At 39.9% G+C, this 27,554-nt stretch overlaps 1 protein-coding gene across 2 annotated transcripts; it reads right to left on the bottom strand.

The window, feature by feature from the left end:
- LOC131228576 (protein REVERSION-TO-ETHYLENE SENSITIVITY1) lies at positions 1-27,554 on the bottom strand. 2 transcript variants are annotated; one of them, XM_058224333.1, is made up of 4 exons: positions 27,264-27,554; positions 2,170-2,325; positions 1,981-2,083; positions 1-833 (listed from the first exon to the last, which is right to left on the bottom strand). In XM_058224333.1, exons 2-4 carry the CDS (start codon positions 2,244-2,246, stop codon positions 408-410), a joined length of 606 nt encoding a protein of 201 aa, XP_058080316.1. In that variant the 5' UTR covers positions 2,247-2,325; positions 27,264-27,554; the 3' UTR covers positions 1-407. The 2 variants fall into 2 exon arrangements, with proteins under 2 accessions (XP_058080316.1, XP_058080315.1); XM_058224332.1 differs by having other exon boundaries at positions 1,981-2,325; positions 27,264-27,553.

Here is a 27,554-nt window from a genome sequence, read left to right as displayed (position 1 = left end):
TGGCCGAATGAGAATACTTGGTATTACTGAATTACTAGGAAAGGACACAGGCCATGGGCCAGCCGCCCACTGAAGGGAATGATGGGGCAAAAGATTTGCATATCCGTAAGCAACACAACAGAATTGGGACACTGCATCTGAAGTTGTCCCACGAGCGTGAACGGCAGGCAAATGTCGGTAGCCACTGACAATGGTGAGATTCTTAGCCATGTCCATGACTCCATCTAAAAATACAGTAGGGACAGCTTCCTTATGAGCCCCAGCTTTAGGCTGCAAACAGGTCTTTCTTGAGGGAAAAAAAAAAGTACAGACTAACCTGATACAAACAGTGGCAAAACGCGAACCATCTCAGTCACTAGATGTGCCATTGGTTTTTCAGTCCATCTTCAATCAATTGAATCAGAGAGTTAATCGCATTCAATCAGACTCTTGATACAGTATGTACCCAACAGGAACCACCCAACAAGGAGAAGGGAGAAGGATGCCAACCCAATGAGGAAGGCCCATCCCACCATACTGACCCCCAGGCACACGACTGCCACAAAGGGGAAGAACGACCTGATGACTGACATGCCGTCGACCCACCGCCCCTTCAACAGTATCAAGGCCCCTGCATTGATGACATTCCACCCCAATGACCCACCATATGCAAGCCTGTTCAGACAGTTGGCAACAAACGAGTTGCAGTTGCAGGTAAAGAGGTTGTATGTTTTGTGCTGGAAGTGTTGCATGCTTGACCGTAATGCATCATCCCATGAGATTGCTGTCCCATGTTCAGCGTGTCTGTACCCATGCCTGCACCTGTGCTCGCCCAAATTTGGAGGAAAGCAGCACTGTCCATTTTTTGTTTTTTACAACCAAACAAACAGTAAGCAAAATGAATGACAGAATGAGCACCAGTATGTGATCTTCAGAAATGATCATTAAGGGTAGGTTTGGTAGCACAAATATCACAAAGTTCCATGATCTCATGATTATGAAACTTCATGACATTGATTCAACCAAACGAAGCCTAAAAGAAATCAAGAAAAGAGCACTTAGGGCACATTTAGATTTAGGGTGTACTAGGGGAGCATTCAGTTTATGTCAATAAGAAGTTTGCGCTTGTCTGGGAAGCAGAGGAAAATGCCTTGCCTTTCCCACCTCAACAATGAGTATAACCTTTTTTTTTTTTTCAAAATGTCGAATGGTGGCAAAATAGGTTTCCCTTTTTAAATGGTAAAATTGGAGGGAAAAGAGGTTTCACTTTGTGGGATTGCAATCTAAACACGGGAAAATGCAAAAGGGAAAACAAACAAGTGTAAAGGGTTTAATTCCCCTAGCAATGATGTCAACTTACCATCTGCTTACGTCACGAACTCACAATTTTTACTTTCCCTTGCATTTCCCCCAGAAATGGTAAAATTGGAGGGAAAAGAGGTTTCACTTTGTGGGATTGCAATCTAAACACGGGAAAATGCAAAAGGGAAAACAAACAAGTGTAAAGGGTTTAATTCCCCTAGCAATGATGTCAACTTACCATCTGCTTACGTCACGAACTCACAATTTTTACTTTCCCTTGCATTTCCCCCAGTTTTTCCCCAATCCCAATAAAACAGAAAGGAACGTGAAGAATTGTGATGGGTCCTCTAACACGCTAGCAAATAATGCCTGAGAAACTCTCAACCAATGTTGTTTACTCCAGCTGTTCAAACTAGGTAGATAGGGAGATCGACAGTGTCCTGTCTGGCTACCCCTTCCATTCAGGTACTATGTCCCTAAAAAAACCATGGATCCTGCAGAAATCCACCTTGTTTGAACGACCAGGAACTACTTTTTTTAAATCTAATTCCCTTCAGTCTTTTCACCTTAATCTGCTGGGCCTTAACTATAATTTAACGTGAAAGGGGATGTTCTGGCGAGCATCTCATGTGTGTGCATGCATGTGGCAAGAGGGAAATACGAACAAGGGATCTTTCTTTTTGGGAATTTCCAGCATACCTCTTCTCTATCGAGTTGAAGATATCTAGCTACCGAACCAAATGCAAAATTATCTACGCTCACGAAATTGGACCCTGCGAAGTCCAAGACAGCTCCATCCTCCCTGCATATGCCAACATGACCAATAAAAGGCGCTAACCATGAGACTATGGGGAGAGGAGTCCAAACTATACAGCACGGAAATCTCGCCTTTGTCGGATCCACTTCTTCGAGTGGCCACATATCGTAACGCATTCTCCGATCAGTGCTTGCCACTTCAGTATCATCAACTGCTTTAAGCTCCATCATAGAAAGCTTTCTCGGTGACATCTATCCCGACACACTATGAAACCTGATCATACCAAGCTGCATCCCCAGATTGATGTGACAAATTGATCCACAGCACCAGTGCATCAGAAACTGAGGATCTATGATAAAGCAAACACTATGGTACACAATATGCAAAGAAAACTATAGCATAAAGCTGAAACAATGTTCATGTATCATACAATGCTTGGCCTGGAGTTTGAATCATCCAAACCATTTATATGGTTGACCCCACCCTGGATGACCCCATGCACCAAAAACCTCCCAGATGAGAAAATCCCAGCCCTCAAAATGATCGTCGCCATCGTTGTCGTCTAAGACTTATGCCACCTAATCAGGGCCAGCTCTACAAAACCTGTTCTGCCATTCCACTCTATCAGGGACAAAATTCTAATGATGGCACAATAATTAATGCTTAAGGAAATAGGGAATGGTCCATATTCAAGAAAATAAAGGCCAACACTTTGACAGGTAGGATCTTGAATCTGGGGGATTTTTAGGTGCATTTACATCCATGGTGAGTCCCATCATATCAATTTGCCCCAACTGAATGGGTCCTACCCATACAAACTGAAAACCAAAGGATACTTCAGAAGCTCACAGGCCAATTATAATGCGTCAACAATAGTTTGCAAAAAAGTAAAAATAAAAATAAAGTTGTCAAGATTCATTAATGAACAGACAAGTCAACTCTAAGAAAATGACAAACCAGGTTACTTTCTGTATTGTACCCACCAAACACACCACCACAGACCAAACTTGATGCGGACATCACCCCACCACTCCGTACATATCAGAGACATAGGCGTCGACAGGCTACATCGGCACTTTCACTTTGGCTAGGCGACTAATTGTGATCACTAGTGGTCATCGGCGAGCATTAGAAAATCATTGATGGCATGGATCATATTTGGAGATCATCTCACTGTTGATCCCCGTCTAAATGATTGTCAATCCATTGGATCGTCTTGTGTCCCATCATGGGGCCATCCGATGGTTGGATTATGTTGGACCCTTTTATCAGTTAGTTCTTTTATGTTACTTGATGATTTGGACATTTTAGTTTGTGAATGAATAGTGGACATTTATTTGCTATATAAGATATTTTTGGGGAGGGTTGATTTTTCTTTTTACCTTTTAGGATATAATGGGTATTTTACTTTTGTTACTAAAGGGGTAGAATTGTCATTTCAACAAATTTTTGCTATAAAATAAAGCAAGAGGGGTAAGGACGTCCAACCTATTGTGAATTTAGAGAAAAATCTGAGGAGGCCTTGTGCGAGTTTCTTTATTCTTGCTTCATCGTTGCGAACACTAGATCTTTGGATAGAAGCCTAGAGGGTGTGAAGCCACTCTATCCTTTGTCCCTAAGATCCTTCCTCTTCCACTTCGTGCTTGATGAATCGTAAGTGGTAAATCCCTTTGAATTTACAAATCCAAAAGTAAGATTTTATCTTTCATTGTTCTCACTTGGATCTTATTTTACTTTATCCTAATGAGCTACCTCAACTATTTTCCATTATTATCGAACCCAACTCATGCGTGAATGTTAAACTTTCACCTATTGAACCCGAATTATTCCTATGCTAGTTAGAAGATCTTTATCTTTCTTGGGCCCTATTTTCCGAGCGTTTTGTTTGGTCAAAGGGCTGATGAGTGTGATTTGGCCTCGAATCATACCTGTTATCTCTTAGGTTTCACATTGTTTGCATGTGAACCACACTTTAGCTTGGTGATTTTTATATATTCCTTTGATTTTAAAATAAATCTCAGTCGCATAGCTGAATTTGCATCATTCTACATCAAATTTTGGTATCAGACCCACGTTTAGCATAGGAGTCCTTTTCACGCAAGCCACATGTTCGATTATATGCATCTAGGATATGTTGTGTCAAGTTTCATGCATAAACATAAAATTGTGTATATGCATCATATCCAATCGAGTCTTGCATTATAAAATCTGAAGTTGCAGCACTTTTATTGGAATTTACTGCGCAAATCTGAATTTTATTGCAATCTGAAAATTTTGTGAAAATTTGAATTCCTGCGCAAATCTGAATCTTATTGCAATCTGAAAATTTTGTGTAAATCTAAAATCTGGCGCAAATCTGATTGTCTGTACATATCTGGAATTTCCCACACAATCAGAAATTCAGGTTCAAACTGGAAAATTCTGCATGCTGCTGAGTATTTCTATGTACAACAGAAAATTATGCAATTTGCTGAATTTTCTGTATTGCAGAAGATTCTGCACATTGTTGAACTTTCTGCGTGCAACTGAATTTCTACAGCTTGTAGAAGTTTCCTCTGCCTAGTTGCTCATTTTGCGCCATTTATACCGATCGTGTGATTGTGATTTTCAGATTCATGTCCTCAATTGTTGTCTAGAAGTCGCAGGTGCATCCTAGTTCACTAATCTTACATGCCCACTAGATCCGGCCGTAGCATTGGACTAAACGCGACCATGAGTCTAGAGCAATTGAATGAAACCCTTAAACTGATTATGGGGCGCCTTGACAAGATCAAAGCCCACAACAAGGCCACGGCAGAGCACATTATTGCGTTGGCGGGTCGAGTCGCCGTGGTAAAAGTGCCCCGTCAGGCAAACCCCAACAATGGGGATGATGCCCATTCACAGGCGGGTGAACAAGTCGATGCACGCATTGGTCATAATGTGGTTCGGCAAGGTAACGGCAGCACACGTGTGAGGAATTTGGTTCATCTAGTTCCACTCCCACCCGTGGATCGACGTGACCATCATGAACCAGATGAGCGGACCATGAAAAGCGTGAAAATTGAGGCCCCTAGCTTCGATGGTCGCCTTAACCTAAAAGTCTTCATCGACTAGATGGCGGGCATGGACCATTATTTTGAGTGGTATGACATGTCCGACGACTGACGGATGAGATTTGCAAAGATGAAGCTAGAGGGGCAAGCCGAAATGTTCTAGACAATCAAGGAGAGGCAGATGGAAAGGGCAAGACAGGCTCTCGTGACTCATTGGGGAGAGATGAAGGAGATCTTGAAGGAGAAGTATGTACCTATACATACCGTCAGAGGCTGATGGACCAATGGGTTTCTCTACATCAAGGGACCATGTTTGTGCCTGATTACATCGCTAAAATTGAGGAGTTTATGATGCGGTCTGAAAGTGAGAAGAACCCGTTAAGCGTACTGTCTCGTTTTCAAATGAGCCTCCAATCGGAAATAAGACAAGGTTTCCATCTCCGCCAGATTACTACCCTAGAGGAAGCATATCAGGCGGCCCAAGAGATTGAGTTGTATTCCTGACCACAGCATGGTAGGAGGTTTGATTCCTGTACTTCTGCTGCCAGGACTAACACCCAGGCCAACAAGTCCAATTTCGGGAACCAAACCAAAATCCAGGGGTCTTAGCCAAACCCTCGAGATGTGAAAGGAAAGGGCATAGCTGGTACTAGCTTTAAGGGTAACAACTCCGTACAGTGTTATAACTGTCAAGGATTCGAACATTTTGCAAGTCAATGCCCAAAGGGTAAGACCCTTCTCCTTGACAAGTGTGAAGAGGTTGGGGATCAGGGTGATCAGGAAGAAGTGGTGTACTGGCCTAAGACGGTCCCTAGTGACGATGATTACGATGAGGGAGACGACACACTGTTGGTTGTCGTTCCTTGCGCCATAGCATGCCCTAAAGTTAATGATGATTGGCGTCGAACTACGATTTTTTTCACCTATGCAAAATGTGGGAATAAGGCTTGTAAGGTGATAGTTGTTCGAATGTTGTCTCCACTAAAGCCGTAGAGTGATTGGGGTTGAAGCCTGAATCCCACCCTCAGCCTTTTAAGGTCTCTTGGGTCGATGCGACCTCGGTGACAGTCAGCCCAGCGGTGTCTTGTGCCTATTCAGTTTGACCTATACACTGACTCGTTGTGGTGTGACGTCATGCCTATGGATATTGGACACATCATTTTGGGCCGACCTTAGCCTTTTGACCGTGATGTTACGATCCCGGGTCGCTCAAATGTATGTACCTTTGTCCACCAAGGCAAGAAGATTGCATTGGTCCCCTTGCCCCCTAAGGGCCCAGTGAGAAGAAGAATGAAGAACGATCGAATGGGTCAAAGGAGGGCACGAGTTCACAGTCTAAGTCTCTTCACGTTATCACTGCCAGAGAATTTGAGCGGGAGACTACGACTGATTCTGAGGTGTATGCCCTAGTGGCTAGAGAGGCCACCCCAAAGGTCAACGCAGAGAAGCCACAGGAGGCGAGTCCATTGTTAGATGAGTTCGGGGATGTTTTCCCTAAGGATTTACCGGACGCACTCCCACTAATGCGAGACATTCAACATGCCATTAATCTCGTACTCGGGGCCACTCTACCAAACCTTCCCCACTATCAGATGAACTTGGCAGAACACGTGGAATTAAAGAAGCTGGTGGGTGAACTTCTACGAAAGGGTTTCATCCAGGAGAGTATGAGTCCGTGCGCAGTGCCCGCGCTTCTCACACCAAAGAAAGATGGCACTTGGTGCATGTGTATGGATAGTCGCGCCATCAACAAGATTACCGTTAAGTATCGGTTTCCCATACCACAGCTTTACGATATGCTTGATATGATGGCTGGCGCTAAAATATTCTCCAAGATTGCCCTCATGAGCGGGTATCACCAAATCCGCATTTGCCCGGGTGATGACTAGAAGACAGCCTTCAAGACGAAGAACAGGTTTTATAAGTGGCCAGTCATGCCTTTTGGCTTGACTAATGCCCCGAGTACATTTATGCCGGTGATGACTCAAGTGTTGAGACCTTTCATCGGAAAGTTCCTAGTAGTATATTTTGACAATATTCTCGTCTATAGTTCTACTAAGGAAATGCATCTCAACCACTTCTTAAACTCCCCTTAAGAAGTGCACGTTCATGTCTGATAGGGTTATCTTCTTAGGGTTTGTTGTGTCTAGAGATGATATATCCGCCGATCCCAAGAAAATCAGGGCGATAGTGGAATGGTGGTGTGCTTTCATGGCTTAGCGACTTTTTATAAACGGTTTATTAGGGGATTCAACTCTATTATGGCTCCCATTACTGACTACATAAAAGAAAGGGGAGTTTAAATAGACCAAAGCTACCTCTAGGGCATTCAAGGAGATCAAGGGTAAGATGATAGAGGCTTCTGTAATGTGAATTCCCGACTTTTTTAAAGTCTTTGAAGTTGCATGTGATGCCTCTGGAGTAGGTATAGGTGGTGTGCTCAGTCAAGAGGGACATCCCATTGCATTCTTCAGTGAAAAGTTAAATGATAAAAGGCAACGGTATTCCACCTATGACAGAGTTCTATGCGGTAGTGCAATCCTTGCGGCATCGGTGACACTATCTTTTACCGCAAGAATTCGTCTTGTTTTCTGACCACGAGGCCTTGCGCTATCTTGGCTCTCAGAAGAAGTTGAACCCCAGGCATGTTAAATGGGTTGAATTTCTTTAACAGTATACGGTTGTGCTCAAGCACAAGGCCGAAGTCGAGAACAAACCTGCAAATGCCCTTAGTTGGAAGGTGGCGACGCTCCAGTCCATGCACGTAGAGGTTATAGGGTTTGAGCGTATGAGAGAGGACCACCCGTCGTGTCCAGACTTTGGAGCCCTGTACGCGTCCCTTGTGGAGGGATAGATTGGGAGCGATCAACGGTTTCTCTTGAGTGATGGGTATTTGTTTAGAGGCAATAGGCTTTATATACCTTGCACTTCCCTTTGAGATTTTTTAGTTTGGGAGTTACATTTGGGAGGGATCGCAGGTCATTTTGGTCGTGACAAAACCATCGCCCTAGTGGAAAATCGTTTCTATTGGCCAAGTCTCAAGCGAGACGTGGCTAGGATCATTGGGTGGTGTTGTACTTGTCACCTGGCAAAGCAAAAGAAGCAGAACACAAGATTATATACACCTTTGCTAGTACCACATGCTCTGTGGCAAGACCTTAGTATGGATTTCGTATTCGGATTACCGCGAACTATCAGGAAGCATGACTCCATCTTTGTGGTTGTGGACTGATTTTCAAAGATGGCGCATTTCATTTCATGCTCAAAGATGTCTGACGCCTCTCATGTTGCTAGGATTTATTTTTTTTTTTGACGAGGTCAATCGTTTACGTGGGTTGCCTATGACCACAGTGTCTAACCGGGATGTAAAGTTTATGAGTTACTTTTGAAAGACACTATGGCACATTATGGGCACACGACTCTTATTTTCGTCAGCCTATCATCCACAGACTGATGGGCAGACAGAGGTCATGAATCGTAGTTTAGGGAATTTGTTGCGGTGTCTAGTAGGTGAGCATACTAGGACATGGGATGCGGTCTTATTCGTGGCAGAGTTTGCATATAATTCATCAGTCAATAGGCCTATGGGCATGAGTCCATTCGAGGCTGTCTATGGCTACACCCCTAGGAAGCCTGTAGATCTTATTCCCATGTCAGTATCTCATCGTCCTTCTGAGTTAGCATCATCATTTGCGCATTTCATCCATGAGTTGCATGTTGAGATTAGACATAGGATCAATGCAAGTAATGAAAATTACAAACTACATGCTAACTCACATCGCAAACAACGTGAGTTCAATGTAGGTGACTACGTGATGATCTCGGCTTAGGCCCGAACAGTTTCCTTCGAGTACCGTCAAGAAATTATAGGCACGCAGCGTAGGACCTTACAAAATCCTTAAGAGAATGGGTCCCAATGCTTACATGATAGATCTTCCATTGGACATGGGCATCAGTTCGACGTTTAATGTGGAAGATTTGGTGCCTTGCCCAAATCCTCACTTCAGTTCCTCTATTGACCCTCACCTTGTCCCATATCCCCCTGTGATTCTTGGCCCCATTCTGACCCACGTTCCCAGCCTCTACCACTTATTCCATCAACACCTAAATGGAAGGAGAAGGTAGAGACGATTTTGGATGAGCAGGTGGTTCCGCTCGCCATGGTGGATATCAAAAGTTTCTAGTCAAATGGAAGAATCGACTTACATCTGACAACACTTGGATTACAGAGACTGAGCTACAACAGATAGATCCAAATATTCTCAAGCAATACCGTAGCTTTATTTCGCTAGAGGTGAATTCTTCCCACCCGGGGAGAACTGATGCAGACATCACACCACTCCGTACACATCAAAGACGTAGGCGGCGACAGGCTACATTGACACTTTTACTTTGGCTAGGTGACTAATTGTGATCACCAGTGATCATCGACGAGTATTAGAAAAGCATGGATGGCATGGATCATATTTGGAGATCATCTCATCGTTGATCATGGCCTACATGATTATCCATCCATTAGATTGTCTTGTGTCCCATCATGGGGCCATCCGATGGTTGGATTATATTGGACCCTTTTGTCAATTAGTTCTTTTAAGTTACTTATGATTTTGACATTTTAGTTTGTGATTGGACAGTGGACATTTATTTACTACATAAGATATTTTTTAGGATAGTAGATTTTTCTTTTTACCTTTTAGGACATAATGAGTATTTTGCTTTTGTTACTAAAAGGGTAGAATTATCATTTCAACAAATTTTTGCTATAAAATAAAGCAGGAAGGGTGGGGACGTCCAACCCTATTGTGAATTTGAAGAAAATTTTGAGGAGGCCTTGTGAGAGTTCTTTCCTTCTTCCTTCATCGTTGTGAAGGCTAGATCTTTGGATAAAAGCCTAGAGGGTGTGAAGCCACTCTATCCTTTGTCCCTAAGATCCTTCCTCTTCCACTTCATGCTTGATGAATCGTAGGTGGTAGATCCCTTTGAATCTTCAAATCCAAATGTAAGATTTTATCTTTCATTGTTCTCACTTGAATCTTATTTTACTTGATCCTAATGGGCCACTTCAACCATCTTCCATTATTATCGGACCCAACTCATGCTTGGATCTCAAACTTTCACCTATTTAACTCAGATTATTCCTATGCTAGTTGCAATATCTTTATCTTCCTTGGGCCCTATTTTCCGAGCATTTTGTTTGGTCAAAGGGCTGATGAGTGTGATTTGGCCTCGAATCATACCCGTCATCTCTTAGGCTTCACATTGTTTGCATGTGCATCACACTTTAGCTAAATGATTTTTATATATTCCTTTGATTTTAAATTAAATCTCAATCACATAGTTGGATTTGCATCGTTCTACATCAAAACTGCAATTTGGTGATGTGCTGGGAAAACAAGTAATGAGCAGTTTGTAAGTAACTTTCAACGGCAAAAGTTGCTACATACTATTTGAAACTGAAATAGTTTTAGTAAAATTGTGCATCCAAACACTGCCTGAGGGTGGTTGCTAAGGAATTTATGGCAACAGAAAGAGAACCACTTCAATCTTGTTCAGTTGGCATAGTGAACCTCAACAGTGCATCTCCAAAGAAGGTCAGCGAATGGGGAATTAGAGATTGGGATTACATGATGGATGGTCCAAATCCATGATTGGATATATTTTCATAAATGATTTGGATGACTAGGATCATCAAATCAAAGTGCTTCTTCGTGTGTGTTGTGAGCGTGGGGGGTTGGGGCATACAACATGGAAGGCCAAATCCACGATAAGGTTATCATAAATGGTTTGGACCTTCAATTTTATAGGCCATCAATTAGATGGCCCATGGTCAAATGTTTTATGCCATAAATGATATGGACAGTCCATTTAACGGCCATTGATAGGTTGATAGGATGGTTGGGATCATTAAATCCAAGTGGCTCTTAAGAGGTGGGACCCACAAGATGGACAATCCAAATCCATGGTTGGATTATTTTTATTTTTTTTGGTAAACAATGTATTAGATCGACCGTTAATCAAGGTATGCAAAAAAGGTTACATAATGGCCATTATATAACGGTAACGATGCTCACTGTTACATATTACAAGGTCATAAAGGTCGTAACTGCAGTTATAGAAAAAACGACCAACCCTTAATGGGCATTATGCTCGATATAGATTTTTCTAGGTTTTTTTTTTTTCAAAAAAAAAAAAAAATAGAGAGAGAGAGAGAGTAACAGCCGTACGGCCTATATCATAACGGTAACAATGGTAACCATTATGGCCAATGTTGCCATTATGGAATACCTTGCCACTGATCTTCTTCTTTTTTTTTTGAAAGTTAACAAGTTTCATTAAAAAAATAGGGGGGAACAAAACTCTCAATGCAAGGGTAGGGCCACACAAGGTTCGCGTTGTCGACGAATTGTCGATAATATCGCCGATAATATCGGTGTCGCTAGACTAGCGACACCGAAACCCCCATTTTTCGTTTTTCTCTGGATTATCGGTGAAATATCGACGATATCTTCGATAATTTTGGATTTTTTCCGACAAAATAGGTAAAAAGCGAAAAAGATCGAAAAAAAAAACCTTTGATTTCGATAATACCTAGTTGATGGTTGATCGGAACTCGGAAGAAAAGAATCTCGTGGGCAGAACTCGACAGCGCTCGTCTCATGTGACTCACAAGTACATGATTTCGGCGAAAAATCAGGGATTTCGGGAGATTGTTTGAAATCCTCGGTCGAAAATCGCTCCTCTTCGCCGAAAACCCCTCTTCGCAGACGAAATCCCCTTTTTTGTTTTTTGTTTTTGTTTTTGTTTTTTGTTTTCCTTTTATGCTTCAGAACTACGGAAGCAAACCGGGCGCATGGTGCGCTTCAGCGTACTGAGTAAACTTTCTGGGCCCACCATGAATGTATGTGATTTATCCACGCCGTCCATTCATTTTTCTAGTTCATTTTAGGGGTAAATCCCAAAATTAAAGCATATCCACCGCTCCAGTGGACCACACCACAAGCAACAATGAGAATAATGATTGTCACCGTTGAAACCTTCTTAGGCCCCACAGTGATGTTTATTTGTCATCAAACCTTTTTTTAAATATAAAAAGGCATGGATGAAGGGTTAAAATAAATATCAGCTTGATTCAAAATTTCTGTGGCCACCAAGAAGTTTTTAATGATGTGTTCAATTCACACAGTTTCCTGTGGTGTGGTCCATCGAAGATTTGAATGTGGTTCATTTTTCAGATCACACACTAAAATAAGCCTTCATATATGATGGACGTGCAGATGTAAGGTACATACTTCATAAGGGGTCCCACAGTTAGGGATCCACCAGAAGCGGATTGGTTGATGTACCTTACATCAGTTATATAACTGTTGTAGGTACGTGTCGTGCGAAGACGAGCACTGATGCTCCTCGAGCTCCGAGTTGTACGAACGGTTCAAAGGAGATCAACATCAGCCCCACAGTGATGTATTTATTATATCTACACCGTTCATCTGTTTTTAGAGTTTATTTTAGAGCATTATCCAAAAAATGAATCATATCCAAAGATTATATGGACCACACCATAGATAGCAGCGGAGATAATGATTTTCACCGTTAAACAATTTGTAGGGCCCACTATAACGTTTATTTTGCATCCAATCTGTTCATAAAAACACAAATATCTGAATGAAGAGGAAAAACAATTTTCATATTGATCCAAAACTTCTGTGACCCCAAAAAGGGTTTCAATGGTAAACGTTCAATCCCCCACTGGTTTTTGCAGTGTGGTCCACTTGATAGTTATATCTATCTTATTTTTCGTCTAAAGGCTTAAGACGAGCTCTTCAAATGGATGAACAGTTTGGATATAACACATACCTCATGATCAAACCCACATAATTTGATGACGTTAGTGTGAGATACACCAGCCAATCCGCTTTTGAACTGCGCCAGAACGAAAGTGAATTGCGTATTGAGTAAACTCAGTGGGCCCATCGTAATTGCGAATTTGATCCACTCAGTCTATCCATTTTATTAAATGATTTTAAGGCACAAGCCAAAAAATGAAGCATATCCAAAGCTTGGGTGGACCACACCACATGAAACTGTGTGAATTGAATGCTTACCATTGAAAAATTCTTGGGGCCACAAAAGTTTTGTATCAACCTGATATTTCTATTTTTTATTCATCCATGTCCCTGTGATCTTATGAACAGTTTGGATGACAAATAAACATCACTGGGCCCTATGAAGATTTCAATGGTGGAAATTATTATTACCACTGTTTCATATGGTGTGGTCAACTTGAAACTTAGATAAATTTATTTTGGTTATTATTAGAATAATTTCTTATGGAAATGTATGCTTTTTTGGGCCCCATTAAATGAAAACTTATTATTTAATACATTTTTTTTTATAAATTTTTAATTTCTAAATATGCAAATATGTGTATTTAGGCATGTCCTGAAGTTTCATTAAAAAATTTCACCGTTATCTCCATGTTTTCGCATTTTTCTCTGAATTTCCAGTTATCGGCGATAACGATATTATATCTTTATCTCTGGCCAGCGAAACTTGTAGCGATATCGACAACTCGAACACTAGGGCCACAAAGCCCCCCACCAACGTAGGATCAAAGACTAAGGGATTAGATCCACTAATTGCAAAGGGAAAAAAATCTTTAACCTCCAATCAGAAATCTAACATCCTTAAAAGAAAGGAAAAAAAAAAAAAGAAAAAGAAGAAGAAGAAGAAGAAGCAAAACCCCATCCCCTTAAGCCCAAGAACAAGTATCTTTATGAGGCACCTCCATCGCAATGAGCACAAGGTTGAACTGGTTGTGGATAATGCAAAAAACTCCTTAAGGGATAAAGCAATGGCTTTTAGAAGAAATTTGCTTTCACCTACCCTAAGAAAACAAGCACCACTGTGTTGAAATCATCCAAAAGAAGGCCCCCCATGCCATAGGGACTATCACCTTCAAATGTTTTTTTTTTTTAACCCGCACACACCCCACAAACTCATGATAGTGGAATTTCACCACCTATGGGTACTCGAACCCTTGACCGGGAGTTGAAACTCCTGAGAGTCTACCACCCGGGCAAGGGTAAGGACCCCTATCATCTTCAAATGGTTAGGATCGTGTGATGAAATAATTTGTTAGAGGTTATAGCAACAAATGAAGTATCCCATGAAATGCATGATCCAAGAGACAAAATAAGCTTTCTTTAGGTCTCATTTGTGAAGAGTACCCACCACCTCATTCTCTAATTCCTTTCATCTCTTAATTGTTGCCTTAGTAGCCAAAATCATTGTTACCTCCCAAAACCACCTCAATTTTTTAAATGCGAATATAAGAGGCAAGTTGAAACTAGAGTTTGTAATATCAATATCATTAGATGCAGTGTTCACAATATATAATTGGTATTGCGGTCTAGCGATGCAAAACTACCTAGGAGTATCAAAATAAAAAATAAAAAATCCCTGATATCGCATGATATATCGATGATATCGCAATTTATTGTTGATATCAGCGATATATCGTACGATATCGTGCGTTTTTCTTTGCTTATGATCCAGATATCGATCGATATCTTCGGCGACATAGGCGACAATCCTCTTTACCATTCCAAAAATTTGAAGAAAAAAAAATATAGGAAAAAATCTCTCTTACCTTGTTACTCAAGATCTGCCTGGATTTGGTGTGCCAATCGCGATCGACAACGTCAGATCATGTAAGAAAACCTATAACCCTTTTTTTTTTTTTTTCTTCAAAGATAATTGCTTTGAAAGGAAACCGGATTTCCACTGAGGTTAATGGGGGTTTGGGTTGGATTTTGAAAAAAAAGATGAAACTAGTGACATATTTTTAGGATTTTAACAGATTCAAAGTCTCAAGATGAGGCATGAGGGCTTGCGAGTTTGTGGCTTTAATAGAGAAGACGAGGAGAGTTTTGAAGAACTATCTTGCTCTTTGCCTTAATTAAGGGAGTGTATTTGGTGCGACTCAGCTACACCAACTACGGTGCGGCTATTACGGTGCGCCCACATTGATGTATGTATTGTATATCCATTCCGTTCATTCGCTTTGTCAGATTATTCTATGGCATGATCTAAAAAATGAATTAGATCCAAATCTCAGGTGGGCCATACTTAAAGAAAGAGTGGCATTTGAACCTCCACCATTAAAAACTTGCTAAGGCCCACCGTAATGTTTATTTGTCATCCAACCCGTTGGTAAGGTCACAGAAACGTGGATGAAGGGAAAATAACAAATATCAAGTTGATCCAAAACTTGTGTGATCCATTAGCAAGTTTTAATGCGTTGTCACCATTGTTTCCTACGGTATGGTCTGTCAATCGAGGGACCACTCTCAAAACGTGGATCCCATTCAATCATGTAATATACTTAGGTTGTCTATTTTAGGAATGGAATTATTCTTATTCATTACCCATTCAATCACGTATTATACTTAGGTTGTCTATTTTAGGAATAGAATTATTCTCCTTCATTATCCCTTAAATCAAGCATTGTAATTACCCAAAATTATGGGTCAACATATACCATATTTAGCATTCTGTATTCTATTTAAGAGGATGGAATCTCACAATGAGGACCACCTCAAATTGAATCGAAACTTGATTTCAAGATCTCAATAATTCAAATTTCTATAGAAACATCATGGTATAAGAGCCACGGTGCTCTCTTTGAAGTTCATGTGATTTTTTATTTTTTATTTGGCAATTGGAGACTTCTCATCTGCAATTTATAGACTTTCTTGTCTCCTCATTCCCATCAATTTGTTTATTTGCTGTAATACAAGAAAGTTGCAACATATTCTCTCAATTCATACAGAACAAGTCAGGGATCTTCCAAGCAACGTCAGAAATTATTGTCGGTTCATGACAACCCGAATATTCAAAACATTCAGAAGATTTTAAGCATTTTCTGCTCATAAGAGTTCTGACCCATTCTTGGCTATCAATCATATAAATGGAGAATTCTGAGGTAATTTTTTGTTTGATTTACTGGTAATACCTCTTGGGCTTTCCAATTCCAAGTATACCTTGAAGGCAAGGAATTGTGGGGGCATGTCTCCGAATATGATCCATTGCCTATAAAAGACAAGAAAAAGATATCCTCCTGGCATACTTAGGATGTGAAAATCAAATCCTGGATTCTTGGATCAGTAGATCCTCAATTCATTTTGCATCTCAAACCCTACAAAACCGCAAAGGCCATGTGGGAATTTCTAAAAAAAAGGTATATCATCAAGGAAATTACGCACGTCAATTCCAATTAGAATTTGACATTGCTCGATATCATCAAGGAACTTTGTCCATTCAAGAATATTATTCAGGCTTTCTTACTTTATGGGTTGAATATGATGAGATTAAATATGCTAATATATCTGACGTCGTTCTGGTTGAAATATAAGGACTTCAAGCAACTAGTCACCAGGACCAATTTTTTATGAAACTACATTCTAAATATGAGACTGCTAGGTCTAATCTAATGAGTAGGGTTCCATCTCCATCTTTGGATGAATGCATGAATGAACTTCTTCATGAGGAACAACGACAATTGACGAAAGTAGATTTGAAATAGACAACTACAGAAAGTATTGTTGATGTTGCTTACACTACTCAGGGAAAGCCTACTCCTCGTAATATGAGTACCATTTAATGTTATAGTTGTAAAAAAATTGGTCATTATGCCTCCGAGTGTCAACAAAAATTTTGTACTTACTGTAAATGAACTGGTCATATCATTACTAGATGTTGTAAACGACCTCAGAATCAACTACTCCAAATTGGTTTCCTTATGCCTATACTACAACAACTGTTGCATTTGTTCTACGGCCTATGATTTCATCTACTTCAACTACTACCTCCTCCTCATTTAGTACACAGCCTAGTTTGTCTGCTTCTCAGACCCCCGAAATGGTTTAGCAAATAATTTTAAATGCCTTTTTTGCACTTGGTGTCAAAGGTAAAACCATAAAACCTCATTCTGTTTGGTATCTTGATTCTGACGCGCAATGAGTACAGGAGCGGCATGACCATAGGCCCATGAGGCAGATTTCACACCTTGTCGCACGAGTGTTTTTATTTTTAGGCATTTTTTTGTTCTTTTTCTTATTTTCAGGGGTTTTAGTGCACTTTTTGTTTTTTTTCCGTAGCTTACATATACACTATGCGAAACCCTATTTTATTATTAAATGAATGAGAATTTATATGCTCTCTTCCTCTTTTACCAAAGAGGGTTTCAAGATTGGCCCTTTGGTGTTGAGGATTCCACCCCAGTTTCAGATTTTCCTTCTTTCTAGATCTTCGAGGTACAGAAAAAGGTAAGAATCAGCTGTCCTCTTTTGTTTGATGCCCTAGAATCCATACTCTCTTTCATCTCAAACCCATCTCTTCTTCATCCCTTTCGTTCCTCTCTGGATATTCCCTTTTGGTTTGAACAAAAACGAGGGATGGCTAGTCAAGAGAATCGGATCCAAACTTGACTTTGGACTAGCGTATGCTAGATCTGGGATATCCTCATATCCCTAGGTCCCCCTTTTTTTATTGATTACGTGATTTTATACCAAGGGGCATGATCCTGACGGAATGATTTCATCTCTGTGTTGAGATTTGCTTAATCCCCTTGATTGAAAACAGTTGATTAATTAATTTTATTATTTGAATATCTTCAACCTGATTATACATGCATCTAGGGTTAGGCCATCGCATGTCCCTGCATCATTTGGTGATGTTCCTAGCTGAGTCCCATCGACAAATGTTTATTTCTCTCCTCGATTGACCCCCAATTTACTTTCTGTTGGCCAACTTGTTAACAATAATTGCAATATCGTTGTGTGATACAAGATCGAATGTCGAGAAAAGTGATCACAATGGGCCCTAAATGTGGACGTCTATTTCTTCTTTGCCTTTTTGCATTTCTTCAGCATAAACCAATAAAGGATTTGTTTTGTTTTTCTGTTCAGAATAATTGACAATTGTGGCACAATAGGCTTGGACATCTAAATTCCAAAACATTATGATGTTGTTCAATTCTGCATTGACGAATAAATCTGTTGGTGTGAAAATTTGTGTTTATTTTTATTGTAGTACTTGTAAGTTTGGGAAAAGTAAGACCCTTTCATTTCCTACATCCACTACATTAAGTTCAAAATGTTTTGATTTAATACATAGTGATGATGGGGAATTGCTCCTGTTATTTCTCATGTCCATCAAGTATTTTGTGATCTTTATTGATGATTTTATCCATTTTACTTGGGTTTACTTCTTGCATTCGAAGTCTGAAGTTTTTCATGCATTTGAGATGTTTTACCCAATGTCGAAAATCAGTTTTCTACCTACATTAAAATTCTCCATTCAGACTCAAGAGGGGAATATGTTTCAACAGAATTTCAAACATTTTGGCAACAAAAGGGGATAATCTCTCAAAAAACATATTTGTATACCCCTCAACAAAACGGTGTCGCTGAAAGAAAAAATAGACATCTTCATGATGTAACTCGGTCTCTTTTGCTTACATCTTATGTTCCTCCTCGTTTTTGGTTTATAGGCACTTACAATTGATGTTCGTCTTATAAATCGATTACCCTCCCCCATCAACAATCAAACCCTGCATTTCCACCTGTACAACACACCCCTATCATATGATCATCTTCATACTTTTGGTTGTTTGTTTTGTTCATTTACCTTCTTCTGAACGCACCAAACTCGTTGCCCAGTCTTCAAAATGTGCATTTCTTGGATATGCACCCCACTAGAAAGGATTCATTTGCTATGATTCTCAAATTCATTGTATCCAGATTTCTAGAAATGTTGTTTTTTTAAGAACTAGTATTTTTTTTCAACTACATCTTGAGCCTCCTGATTTTGTGTCTATTGTCTACTTGCCTAGTTTTTCCAACGAAACAACATTTACTCAATATAACCCCAATTTTGTGTATCAAAGGTCGAGGAAAGACACAACTACATTACAAGTCTCTCAAGATCTCGTCTGCATTTGACCCATGTCAACCTCCCTATTTGCATCGCTCCCTGCGACTGTCTAAACCTCCTTACCGATATGGTTTTACCCATGCTACCTTGATGGCTACACTGTCTTCTACTTCTATTCCCCACTCCTACTCTCAAACTGTGCAGTATGAATGTTGAAAATAGGCCATGCGGGATGAATTGCAGGCTCTTGAAAAGAATCACACTTGGGATATTGTACAAGGTCCCACATCTATCAAACCGATTGGATACAAGTGAGTTTATTCAATTAAAAGTCAAACCTAATGGATCTTTGGACCGCTATAAAGCTTGTCCTGTGGCTTTAAGAAATCAACAAGAATATGGGATTGACTATAAAGAAACATTTGCACCAGTGGCAAAAATGAATACCGTTCATATTATTCTCGCCATTGCCGCATCATAGTCCTCGCCGCTATTCCAAATGGATGTTAAAAACGCTTTTCTTCATGGTGACCTTAAGTAGGTGTATGTGCGCTTACCCCAAGGAGTACAATCTACTTCTCACCATATTGTGTGTCAATTGTAGCATTCACTTTATTGTATCAAAAAAGCTCCACATGCTTGGTTTGAGAAATTCAAAAGCTCTCTTTGTGACATGGGTTTTACTCAAAGTACTTATGATGCATCTCTGCTCCCTTCATCAAACTTTTATTAGCCTTACTACTCTCCTTGTCTACGTTGATGATATTCTCATAACTGGTATTGATTCCAACATGATAAAGCGTATTCAATCTTCCCTCTATGCATCATTTCATATGAAGTAATTGGGTCCGCTCACTTACTTCCTTGGCCTGGAGGTTCATCAATATTCAAGACGATTGTTTCTCAATCAACACAAATATATTGAGGATCTCCTTGATCTTGCCAATCTTCAACATTCTACTCTAGTTGACACACCTCTTGAATTAAATGTCAAGTTGAGCAAAGATGACAGTGATATTCTCCCTGATCCTACCTTATATCGACGACGTGTTGGAAGTTATTATTTAACTATCACAAGACCTGATATATCTTATGTTGTCAACTTGTTGAGTTAATTTATGGGTGCTCCTTAGCATCTTCACTTAGAAGCGGTTAAACGCCTCATTCGATGCCTTCTTGGTACAACCCAAAGGAGTTTATATTTTCCACAGCTAATGATCTTATCCCACATGCATACTTTGATGTTGATTGGGCTGGTTGCCCCGACATGCACCGATCAACCATTGGCTAGTACATGTACATTGGCAAGGCATTAACCTCTTGGAATGGTAAGGAGGATCCGGTATCAAAATCTTCTACATAAGCAAAGTATCGAGCTATGTCATCTGCTTGTTCTGAAATCCTTTGGCTCCGTGGACTTTTAACTAATTTAGGCTTTGTTTAGCCTCATCTTATGCCTCCACATGTTGATAATACCAATGCTGTTAAAATCACTAAGAATCCAGTGTTTAATGAGTGTACAAAAAACATCGAAGTTGATTGTCACTTCATTCGTGATGAATATGAGAGTCGGGTCATCAACCTCCCTCATGTCTCCACCAACCTTCAAATCGATGATATCTTCACGGAAGGAATGCCTAGCGCTCAGCCCTCTATAGTGTGTAGCGTAAATATGTAGCGTGTAGCGTAATCTACACAATACTTCTATTTTTTAATTTAAAAATAGGACAAATATAATAAATAGTGAAAAAGAGAAAAAAATATAAAATGCCTAAAAGATGATTCATTTTATCAATTATAAGCATGTTCAAAAAAGTTATTAGTTATCATTTATCAAAAGCCAATACACGTATATAAGCCAAATCCAATAATTATCACATCAACAACTTTCTAAGCAAACTACTTCAATTAATAATGTCTACTTGAAATCACAAGTCACAATTATGAAAAGAAATAAAAATCCCATAGGTTAAAAGTATCAAGTACAATACAAGTGTCACATTCCTCAACATTAGAAACAAAGAAAACGTGAAAAAATAATAAAAAACTAAAATAGTAAAAAAATACATTGTAGCTTACGCTAAGAATCCAGTGTTTAATGAGTGTACAAAAAACATCGAAGTTGATTGTCACTTCATTCGTGATGAATATGAGAGTCGGGTCATCAACCTCCCTCATGTCTCCACCAACCTTCAAATCGATGATATCTTCACGGAAGGAATGCCTCGACCACGCCATTAGTTCCTCGTGTTCAAATTGATGTTGTTTGATTCTCCGGCATCAATTTGAGGGGGGTGTCAATCGAGGGAGCACTCTCAAAACGTAGATCCCATTCAATCATGTACTATACTTAGGTTGTCTATTTTAGGAATGGAATTATTCTCCTTTATTATCCCATTCAATCATGTACTATACTTAGGTTGTCTATTTTAGGAATGGAATTATTCTCCTTTATTATCCCATTCAATCATGTACTATACTTAGGTTGTCTATTTTAGGAATAGAATTATTCTCCTTCATTATCCCTTAATCAGGGATTATAATCACCCAAAATTATGGGTCAACATATACCATGCATAGCATTTTGTAATCTATTTAAGAGGATGGAATCTCACAATAAGGACCACCCCAAATTGAATCAAAACTTGATTTCAAGATCTCAACAATTCATATTTCTGTAGAAATATCATGGTCCACCTGAGATTTGAATCTGCTTAATTTTTGGGCTCATGCCCTAAAATGATTTGTGAAAACGTATGGACGGCGTGGATATACAATAAAGATACCAAGTTGGGCCTCACCATAAGTGGCGCACTGTCTTGGGTTAAGCTAGGGCTGCACCTAATCCTCTCCGTTTAAAAATAATCAAACTACGCTTCTGTGGGCCCCACAATGGTGTATGTGTTATATCCACACTGTCCATCCATTTGGAGAGATCATTTTAGGGCATGAGCCAAAGAATGAGGCCAATCCAAAGCTCAAGTGGACCCCACCACAAAATTGTGGGGATTGAATGCCTACCATTAAAATTTTCTATGGGGCCACAGAAGTTTTTGATCAAGTTGATATTTGCGTTTTCCCTTTGTCCATATTTGTGTGAACTTATGAACACATTAGATCACAAATAAACATCATGGTGGGCCTTAGGAAGGTTTCAATGGTGGGTGTCACTGTCCCCACTGTTTTATGTGGTGGGGACCACTTTAGCTTTAGATTGGCCTCATTCTTTGGCTCATGCCCTAAAAAGATGCCTCCAAATGGATGGACGGTGTGGATACAACACATACATCATGGTGGGGCCCACAATCAGCGTCCCGCCCACATCATTGGGCTTCCGTGTTGCATGCGCGGATTGGGTACTACCCAACTTCGTCAGAAGTGGGAGTCGATTAGGTGAGACCCCAGATCTACTGAGGTGTGTGGGACCCGTGGGACCAGTGGGGCCCACCTTGATGTATGTGACTACATCCACGTCCTCCATCTATATTGAAAACTTGTTTTGGGGCATGATCTAAAAAATGAAGCAGATCCAAATCTCGAATGGACCATAGTATAGGAAACAGTAGTAATTGACCGTTAAAAGCTTCTTGTGGGCCACAAAAGCTTTTGATCATATTTGTGTAGTCCACCTAAGATTTGGGCATGCTTCATTTTTGGATCATGCCCTAAAATGTGCTTTGAAAATAGTTGGATGGTGGCCCTAAAGATAAAGCATATCTGAAGCTCAAGTGGACCACACCACAAGAAAGTGTGAATTAAACGGCGTTGAAAAATTCTGAGGGACCACCACTGTTTTGGATCAAGCTGATATTTTTGTTTTCCCTATGTATTGCATATCCACGCCGTCCATCTATTTTTACAGATTAGTTTAGGGCATGGTCCCAAAAATGAAGCAGATACAAGTTTCAAGTGGCCCACACTGCAAGAAATAGTGGTCACCAATAAGGTTTATCTGCAAGTTGCCTTATATGCTCCTAAACGTTGCCTTATATGCACGGTCCCAAACAATGGTGCACCAATGAGGTTTCAAGTGGACCACACTATAAGAAACATGGTCCCAAAGACTGGAAAAAGTGGTGTTTAAACACCTTACCATTGAAAACTTCCTAGGGCCCACCATGGTTTCTGTTTGACATCCAGTCATTCATCAAGTCCACTGGATGTGGACATGGGGTAGGGGCGTAGGGCCCACTCATGAAGTGGGAATGAATACTTACCATTGAAAACCTTCCCGGGGCTCACCCTATTATTACCTACTGTGTAACCTGGTGAGGAGGTCACCATGACATGGAGGTGGCCTAGGCCCCAAAACAAGTTGCATGTTATGAACGGTGCAGATCTCATGCATTTTTGCATATCATACTTGTCTTGATATATTTATAAATGTTATGCATTCAATTTGAATATAGTTGCATTGACAATCAGATGACGCATGGCTTAGGACCCTATACAAAGGAAACCTATTATGTGCATTTCTTTTTTCAGAGGTTATGATTTAAAAGTATGTATTAAGGTCTTTTTTTAACAATCCTTGAAATTTCATTGAAAAATTCAACCATTTTCCTAATGTTTCCTCATGTTTCCCAAAAAGTGCAATAAATTATCAAATACAAATGATATATCCCGTGCAATATATTTATAAATGTTATGCATTCAATTTGAATATAGTTGCATTGACGGTGGAACAACGCATGGCTTAGGGCCCTATACAAAGGAAACATATTACGTACATTTCTTTTTTGAGATGTTATGATTTAAAAGTATGTATCAAGGTCTTTTTTAATAATCCCCGAAATTTTATTGAAAAATTCAACCATTTTCCTAATGTTTCCTCATGTTTCCCAAAAAGTGCAATAAATTATCCAATACAAATGATATATCCCGTGCGATAACCGATACATATTTGTATCCTAAGGGTGCGATACATAGCGCGCTACTGATATTTCGGACACTGGTTAAATGTATCCCTGGCTGGGGACACAGAAACATGTATTGATATCACCAATATTATCGTTGATAACTAGGACTGTATCATTGACTGAGGGAAACATTGGGGAACTACGGGGAAGATGGTGGAATTTCTCAATGAAACTTCAAGAGATGCTAAAAGCCTAAAATATACATATTTGCATATTTAGGAATCAAATGATTGAAAAAAAAGACGCATACAAAATAAGTTTCTCTTTAATGGGGGTCTAAAAGTAAGTAATGTTGACTCAGGGTAACATTGGAGAAACATGGGGAAAATGGTGGAATTTTTCAATGATACTTCAGGAGATGCTAAAATACATATCTATATATTCAAGAATCAAATAATAGTAAAAAAAAAAAAAAAAAAGAAGCATATTTGCATATTTAGGAATCAAATAATAAGTTTCCCTTTAATGGGGGCCTAAAGCATGTATTGTTGACTAGGGGAAACATTAGAAAAACATGGGGGAAACGGTAGTGCCATCCATGCATGCACATACATACATACAAACACATATGCATGATCCATCCATGCATCTGTCAATTCAACCATCCATAGATGCATACAAATTATTTTTTTTACGACACAAGGTATCCCCGCCCCATTTTTTAAGCAAGACTATTCCTTGCGGATGCACGCAATCACCCGCAACCACATGCATCGGGCAATGTTGGGGAGGGGAATCGAACCAACGTCTGTGGGGAGCAAACCCACGGCGTATAGTGACAAATTCATATATACACACATGCATGATCCATCCATCCATCCATGGATGCACACATACACACACATATACATCCATTTATACAACTAACCATCAAACCACCCATCCATCCATGCATACATACATACATACATGATCCATCCATGCATGCATACATATACACACATACAAACATGCATTTCATCATAAAACCATGCACCCATAAAAAAAAATTGAAATGGAATTTTTTAAAATAAAATTTTCTTAGTGACATTATCGAAATATCGTCGATACATTGCTGATCCAAGCGACACTTGGAATTTACATAATTGAAAATATTGGCGATATTGATACATTGGCGATACTTAGCGATATATCACTGATACCTAGAATTGTCGATACTACCAGTGTGATTGGTATCGCCAAGCTAGAGATACCAATAATATCAGGAATACCCAAAACAATGGTTGAGACCCCTATTGGACCTCAATCTCTCATGAAATTCCTTAAGAATTCTAGGATATGTTCCTTAATGATCTCCCAACAACCATGATTAAAAGTCCTAGAGAAAACTGTTTGGACCTGGGCTTTGTCCCTGTCCATTTCCCAAATCACCTTCTCAACCTCGTCTTGACTAAGGTCTCTTTTTAAGCATGCTAAAAAATTCTCCAAAGGCCTTGGGAACACAATACCATCAATCTTAGGCCTTTTATAAACTTCTTTTGAATATATACTTTCATATAAGCCATCTCCTCTTTCATTTGATTAGAGTCTTCAACAAGGGCTGGTTGATGGATAATTCATGAATTGCCTTAATGAGCCTCCTCATGTTAGCCATGTTGTGGAAGAAGGCTGCCTTATAGTCAGTCCCCTTAAGCCAAATGGCCCAATATTTTTGTCTCCAAGCCATCTCTAGTCTTCCAAATATTGAGTGATATTGTTCCCTTGAGATTTCCCTTTCCTCTCTAAGCTTTGGGTGTAACATACCATCCTCCTTTGTTTAAAAGGAAACCATTTTAGATTGATTTCATGTTTTCTCAGTTTCAGCCTCCACAACAATGCCTTCATTGGGATTGGCCTTGAGCAATTGAAGCTACTCAACCTTTTCACACTAAAATCATTCCACCAACCCAATTAGGAGTCTCTAGCCACCATTCGGGGAACAAGAATGGAATGGGTCCCAAAGACAAATTGGACATCTCTAATGCAGTTGTGATTGTATATGAAGATCTGGAAGTTCGCTGGGGAGAGTATGGCATTTGGATAGGTGAACTGGCTTTTGAACAACGTGTTAGACAAAAGTTGTCAATATAATACAGGATGTTCATTGTGGACTCCGACTAAGTCATCCAGCCCATGGTGCAGGTAGAACAGGATTACACTAAACTACCCACCTACTCAGCACAGAAGATTCCACCTACCTCTATTTGTATTCAGCTTCACCCAAAACTCATTTCCTTTCCATCGATCATTTGGATTATAAATGCTATGAGGCCCACTAAAAGTTCTGCACAATGAGAGAAACACAAAACAATAAGGAGAAGGTGCCACAAACTTCATTCTCTGCAACTGCTAAATCTGAACTCCACGTAACTATGATCCCCAGCTGCTCCCCTTATTAGGCAATGCATATAGATTTTACATTTTATTCCCTATAGGTCGGCTGCAGCCTGCCGCCTTGTCATTTACCATCTCCATCTTTGGTTCCAACATCAACATATCCACTTCCCTTTTCTTAAGCATGTCTTTGACAACCAACTGGCAATCAAGGTCACTGAGAGCCTACACATTCTAACAAAAAATATTTCTTTTCCTTTTTCCCTGATTCTTGAATCCTAGTGGTTTGTTCAGATTTATCAGAGTTTACAGAAGAGTTAGAAACTCTTGAACCTTTATTTTTGTATTGCACCTTAAAAGCATGGGACAAGTTCTTCCAATGTGTGAAAAAGCTATTGCAAAATATTCTCTCCTACACAAGATACCCCCTTTTCTTTCTTTCTTTTTTGCCAAGATTGACTATTGCTACCGATCCACCTTTAGCTAGGAGTCAGCAATACAGTTTGCCATCCGTGGCGCATGCTTAAAAATATGTAGGAGGAATTTAATCGTCGAATCATTTACAGTAAAAATGCCAGATCACTGTGCCACTACCGTCAATCAAAACACCTTCCAAACTGGTCACAGAGGATCTCAGCACCAATTTCGATCGTGAAAAGCTCCACTCTACTTATTCCTCTAGGGCACGAGGATGACAATCTAATGGCACCGGAGTCACCTACCCCAAAGGCACAAGGACCAACCATGAAGAATACCAAGGAAGCATGCATTGATAGATAGATCATTCCTCTAACATTTTAAAAGATCAAAAACAAGAAATCCCTCCATTAAAACCCTAAAACAAATATCTACCATTAGATATCAATTTCAAAACAGTAAATCTCTAACACAAAAAATAAAAAATAAAAAATGACAAGCACGACTACCCAAGCCTTCGAAGAGCAGAAATAAATTCAGAAAATCAGCAGATCCAGCAGGATCTGGACTGGAAACAGAAGTTAGAGTCCAATGTACAGATTTTACCAGAGCTTGCAAGAGATCGGTGACGGATTGAAGGAGATGATCGGGTTACGTCGGGTAGAGGCGATGAAGGGATCTTGTAGAAGGTTTTTGAAGAATGGAGCAGAGAAGGTTCTGTCCTCTTTCGTAATGAGAGAGAGAGAGAGTGAGAGAGAGAGAGAGACAGGAGCGTGGAAATAGCTAATGTAGATGACTGGGGTTCTCATGGTTTGCGGACATTGAACTGAGACACCTGCGAGGGAAGGCGAGTCCGGAATTGCTACTCGCAGCCGCCGTCTGCATTACACGCCCTCC

The sequence above is a fragment of the Magnolia sinica genome, chromosome 16 (genome assembly GCF_029962835.1).
Source record: "Magnolia sinica isolate HGM2019 chromosome 16, MsV1, whole genome shotgun sequence".
NCBI lineage: Eukaryota > Viridiplantae > Streptophyta > Magnoliopsida > Magnoliales > Magnoliaceae > Magnolia > Magnolia sinica.
The sequence above is the reverse complement of the archived record's forward strand: the minus strand, read 5'-3'. Positions and strand labels throughout refer to the sequence as shown.

Coding starts and splice junctions, on each gene's coding strand:
- LOC131228576 (XM_058224332.1), bottom strand. CDS start 2,289: ATGTCACCGAGAAAGCTTTCTATGATGGAGCTTAAAGCAGTTGATGAT. Junction 834..1,980: donor TTCAACTCGATAGAGAAGAG/GTATGCTGGAAA, acceptor AAAAATGGACAG/TGCTGCTTTCCTCCAAATTT.